This window comes from Rhinopithecus bieti, unplaced genomic scaffold, assembly GCF_001698545.2.
Source record: "Rhinopithecus bieti isolate Rb0 unplaced genomic scaffold, ASM169854v2 scaffold_52032, whole genome shotgun sequence".
NCBI lineage: Eukaryota > Metazoa > Chordata > Mammalia > Primates > Cercopithecidae > Rhinopithecus > Rhinopithecus bieti.
Window position 1 is genome coordinate 435,786 of NW_016821592.1, and position 6,000 is coordinate 441,785.

Here is a 6,000-nt window from a genome sequence, read left to right on the forward strand (position 1 = left end):
TCTGGCTCTTCTCTAGCAAATAACCTGGGTGGTATAATGTAAAAGAAAGTTAACTGGGCCGGGCGCGGTGGCTCAAGCCTGTAATCCCAGCACTTTGGGAGGCCGAGACGGGCGGATCACGAGGTCAGGAGATCGAGACCATCCTGGCTAACACGGTGAAACCCCGTCTCTACTAAAATACAAAACTAGCCGGGCGAGGTGGCGGGCGCCTATAGTCCCAGCTACTCGGGAGGCTGATGCAGGAGAATGGCGTAAACCCGGGAGTCGGAGCTTGCAGTGAGCTGATATCTGGCCACTGCACTCCAGTCCGGGCGACAGAGCGAGACTCCACCTCAAAAAAAAAAAAAAAAAAAAAAAAAGTTAACTGCTGAAATTTACTCCTTCACAGCCTGAAATTAGACTAGTAAGAGAGCAATCACTGGGGTTAACCCGTGGACTCCCATGGGGCTAGGAAGCAGGGGGCCAAGCACTTCTAACCCAGGGAGAAGCTGTTTGATCAATTTGCCTTCCTGACCTTTGTTTTCTAGGGATCCGCTTAAAGAATGGACGTTTTCATGTGGAGGGGAGGAATTGGGGAGAATCTGATATGATTTTGAGGCATGAGGCACTTCAGTGGAAGGGGAGGCACTTCAGTGGAAAGGCAGGCCTTGGTGCAGGGCCATGCTGCATGGGGCGGGGGGCTTAACGACAGGTACAGGGAAGCATGCTGGACGGGGGCACCCATGCAGCCTGGGTGGACACCAGCAGCTATGGTGTAAGAATGAGTGTTTTGGGCCAGGCAGCCCTGGTTGTCCCACTTAGGAGTCATGTGGTCTTTTATTTATTTTTTATTTTTCATTTTTTTGAGACGGAGTCTGGCTCTGTTGCCCAGGTTGGAGTGCAGTGGCACGATCTCAGCTCACTGCATCTTCCACCTCCCACACTCAAGCGATTCTCTTGCCTCAGCCTTCTGAGTAGCTGAGCTTACAGGTGGCCACCACACCCAGCTAAGTTTTGTATTTCTTGTAGAGATGGGGTTTCACCATGTTCACCAGGCTGGTCTTAAACTCCTGACCTCAGGTGATCTGCCCACCTTGGCCTCCCAGACTGCTGGGATTGCAGGCATGAGCTACTGTGCCCGGCCATGTGGCCTTTTAGTGCCTCAGTTTTCCCATTTAGTGATAACACAGAGTTTTAGTAAGGGTAAGAGACAATATATGTCAGTGTCTTGTCCAATAAGTGGAAGATACTGTTATCAATCCACATCTCTTCAACCCAACTCCCTGATCGCAACACTGTGAGAAAGTTGTTTCTCGTTTTTCCTAAGTCAAAGATTCACATCCTTTCTCTTGGGGCTCTCCTGTCTGTTCCAACAGATGAACTAGAGAAGGATGGGTCCTGGCACATGCCCATTGCACCTGCTGCCCTGAACCACAGGAGTGGCCTCTTCCCTGTATTTCCTCACCACACACGTGCTCTAGGGCCTAAGACCGTGCCTGGCAAGCAGAAGGTACGCATAAAGTGAGCCTAAAGGGAACTCCATCACATGTGCCAGACTTACCTTATCAAACCCTCTGACTCCTCCATGCAGACTGTTGGGTTCCTTGTTAATGGCCAGGTGATACTCCTTGCCATCCACCTTGAAGGTTCCTTTGGCGATTCGGTTGGCCACCCTCCCAATAACTGCTCCAAAATATGGCTGCTTTTGGAGGTATCCTGCAAGGACAAGGGATAACAGCACTTTTAAAACTTCAATTCAGGCTGAGCTCTGTGGTTCACGCTTATAATCCCAGCGCTTTGGGAAGCCAAGGCGGGTGGATCACAAGGTCAGGAGATCGAGACCATCCTGGCTAACACGGTGAAACCCTGTCTCTACTAAAATACAAAAAAATTAGCTGGGCGTGGTGGCGGGCGCCTGTAGTCCCAGCTACTCAGGAGGCTGAGGCAGGAGAATGGCATGAACCCAGGAGGTGGAGCTTGCAGTGAGCCGAGATCGTGCCCCTGCACTCCCGCCCGGGCGACAGAGCTGGGCTTTATCTCAAAAAAAAAAAAACCTCGGCCGGGCGCGGTGGCTCAAGCCTGTAATCCCAGCACTTTGGGAGGCCNGATCACAAGGTCAGGAGATCGAGACCATCCTGGCTAACACGGTGAAACCCTGTCTCTACTAAAAATACAAAAAAATTAGCTGGGCGTGGTGGCGGGCGCCTGTAGTCCCAGCTACTCAGGAGGCTGAGGCAGGAGAATGGCATGAACCCAGGAGGTGGAGCTTGCAGTGAGCCGAGATCGTGCCACTGCACTCCAGCCCGGGCAACAGAGCGAGACTCTATCTCAAAAAAAAAAAAAACCTCGGCCGGGCGCGGTGGCTCAAGCCTGTAATCCCAGCACTTTGGGAGGCCAAGATGGACGGATTACGAGGTCAGGAGATCGAGACCATCCTGGCTAACACGGTGAAACCCCGTCTCTACTAAAAAAAAAAAACAAAAAAACTAGCTGGGCGAGGTGGCGGGCGCCTGTAGTCCCAGCTACTCGGGAGGCTGAGGTAGAAGAATGGTGTGAACCCGGGAGGCGGAGCTTGCAGTGAGCTGAGATCCAGCCACTGCACTCCAGCCTGGGTGACAGAACGAGACTCCATCTCAAAAAAAAAACCAAAAAACAAAAACCAAAAAAAACCCCTCAATCCAAAGGTGTGGTGCGTGCCACTGTCCCCCACCTTCTTCAGAGGGATGCTGCACATGGTAACATCTTGGGCATGTCAAAATCCTCACCAAATCACAGAAAATGGCTTTCATTACATATGATCCTTTCCTTTTCCAAAAGTAATCAATATTCATTATACAAAATTGTAAAAAATTTTATACAGCACAAAGAAAAAACTGAAATTATCTTTCATCTCATCACTAGAGAGAACCACTGTTAATATTCTTAGGTGCACACACTCTTCCATCTTTTAGTATAATGCATCTGTGTGCTTTTTCCTTTCTTTTTATAAAACTAGTTGTTGTTAAGACAGAGTCTCACTCTGCTGCCCAGGCTGGAGTGCCGTGACCCCTTCTTGGCTAACTGCAAACTCCGCCTCCCAGGTTCAAGTGATTTTCTTGCCTCAGCCTCCTGAGTAGCTGGGAGTACAGGCATGCACCATATGCACTATCACACCCAGATAATTTTTGTATTTTTAGTAGAGACAGGGTTTCACCATGTTGGCCAGGTTGGTCTCGAACTCCTGACCTCAGGCAATCCACCCAACTCAGCCTCCCAAAGTGCTGGGATTACAGGCATGAGTCACTGTGCCCAGCCTTTTCCCTCTCTTTCAAGATATCTTATTGTACTGTATGCACCTATTTTTGGTCCAAAGTTGACTCTGAAACTGCAGGAAACAAAACTATGGCTGATGGGGGACTGTATAACACTGCTTTGTAATCTCCTTTTCTCTAGGCCAAAGTTATACTTTCCTGTGGTCTCGAGGGGAAACGATCTTATTCTTCTTTCTCTTCTTATTTATTTTAATCACATAATTAGTACTTTAAAATATCCTTTAAAGAGAGTTAGGTAATACACAAGGATATAGAGTAGGCTCACCAGAGGAAATATAGAATGCCTGGTTAAATGTGAGTTTCAAATAAACAATAAATAATTGCTTAGTATAAGTATATTCATTATTAAAATACGCAGGACATACTTATACTTTAAAAGTTGTGGCCAGGCGCGGTGGCTCATGCCTGTAATCCCAGCACTTTGGGAGGCCGAGGCAGGCATATCATGAGGTCAAGAGATCGAGACCATCCTGGCCAACATGGTGAAACCCCATCTCTACCAAAAATACAAAAATTAGCTGGGCGTCATAGTGCGCGCCTGTAGTCTCAGCTACTTGGGAGGCTGAGGCAGGAGAATTACTTCAACCCAGGAGGCAGAGGTTGCAGTGAGCCAAGATCGAGCCATTGCACTCCAGCAGTGAGCTGAGATCGAGCCATTGCACTCCAGCCTGGTGACAAAGTGAGACACTGTTTCAAAAAAAAAAAAGTATAAGCTATTTATGTGAAGTTCACATTTAACCAGGCATCCTGTACTTTTATTTGTGAAATCTAGCAACCTAAACAAAGAATAAAACATAAAAGCCTTCCTTCATCTCTCCACTCCCCTCCTTTCCAACGGTAACCACTATTAACAGTCTGGCACGTACACTTTATTTTAAAATTTGAATTAACTACATATAAGCAAATATACAAATACACAAACACACATATTCCATATAAAGAGAATCATACTATATAGAATATCTGCAACTTTTCATTTATCAAATATCTTCAGATGGCTCCATGTCATATCTACCATATTCCTTTTCATTTTTCTTTAGAGACAGAGTCTTGCTCTGTCGCCCGGGCTGGAGTGCAGTGGTGCAATCTTGGCTCATTGCAACCTCCGCCTCCCAGGTTCTAGCAATTCTCCTGCCTGAACCTCCCAAGTAGCTGGCATTATAGGCACACGCCACTACGCCCAGATAATTTTTTTTTTTTTTGTATTTTAGTAAAGACAGGGTTTCACTATGTTGCCCAGCTGGTTTCGAACTCCTGAGCTCAGGCAATCCACCCGCCTCGGCCTCTCAAAGTGCTAGGATTACAGGCGTGAGCCACCCCACCTGGCCCATATTCCTTTTTATTTTTTTAGATAGGATCTTGCTGTTGCCCAGGCTGGAGTGCTGTGGAGCAATCATGGCTTTCTGCAGCCTTGACCTCCCGGGCTCAAATGATCCTCCCACCTCAGCCTCTGGAGTAGCTGGGACCACAGGTATATACCACCATGCCTGGCTAATTTTTTTACTTTTTATTTTGTAGAGACAGAGTTTCCCTATGTTGCCTAGTCTGGTCTCAAACTCTTGGGCTCAAGGGGTCCTCCTGCCTTGGCCTCCCAAAGTAGTTGAAATTACTGGCATAAGCCACCGCACCTGGCCCCATATTCCTTTTGATGGTTACATAACGAGCACAAACTGTTTGGGGCCTTTTAGGGGAGGGGCTATAAAAGCAAAGTAGCGTCTTCACACTTACAGCTTTGTGTGTGGGCATATTACGGTACTTCTCTTTAAGTTCCTCTGTGCTTAGTTTACAATAGAAAAGATTAAGGTTTGGAGATTGTTTTCTGTATTATCACCAAGATTACTTTCCACTCCAGTTTTCACTCAGACGTCCTCTGAATTCCATTCTCTTTTCCCATGGTACTTTGTATCTGTCATGTCTACTTCAGATCAGCGGAGAATGCAATTCAAGCATATGAACTATTTTTCCACGGCATGGAGAGGTTCTCAGGATATAGATCCTGAGCTGATTAGGCCAGTTACAGGTCACAGGTTTCCATTACCCAACTGGTTGCGTACAGATTAAACATTAATCCTTCTCTTCCAGGCCTTTGCTGGTTTGCTTCTTTGCTAATCTGCAGGTGCATCAGAGTGTTGCCCATGGACTATCATAATAGAGCTAACACTTACCCAGTGCTTTTTTTTTTTTTTTTTTGAGACGGAGTTTCGCTCTTATAGCCTAGGCTGGAGTGCAGCGGCTCGGTCTTGGCTCACTGCAAATCTGCCTCCCGGGTTCAAGCAGTTATCCTGCCTCAGCCTCCCAAGTAGCTGGGACTACAGGCGCCCGCCACCACACCCCGCTAATTTTTGTTTGTTTGTTTGTTTTGAGACGGAGTCTGGCTCTGTAGCCCAGGCTGGAGTGCAGTGGCGTGATCTCGGCTCACTGCAAGCTCCGCCTGCCGGGTTCATGCCATTCTCCCACTTCAGCCTCCTGAGTAGCTGGGACTACAGGCGCCCATCACCATGCCTGGCTAATTTTTTGTATTTTTAGTAGAGACGGGGTTTCACCACGTTAGACAGGATGGTCTCCATCTCCTGACCTCCTGATCCGCCCGCCTTGGCCTCCCAAAGTGCTGGGATTACAGGCGTGAGCCACCACACCCAGCCTTTTTTTGTATTTTAGTAGAGATTGGGTTTCACCATGTTGGCCAGGCTGGTCTCCATCTCCTGACCTC

At 47.7% G+C, this 6,000-nt stretch overlaps 1 protein-coding gene across 1 annotated transcript in view; it reads right to left on the reverse strand.

Moving 5' to 3' along the window:
* The window catches only part of GALM (galactose mutarotase), a 56,488-nt gene that overhangs the window by 34,368 nt on the left and 16,120 nt on the right, over positions 1 to 6,000 (reverse strand). The window contains exon 2 of the mRNA XM_017860409.1: positions 1,541 to 1,695. Within this exon, the coding sequence (XP_017715898.1) occupies positions 1,541 to 1,695 (155 nt within the window). The remainder of the gene's footprint in view (positions 1 to 1,540; positions 1,696 to 6,000) is intronic.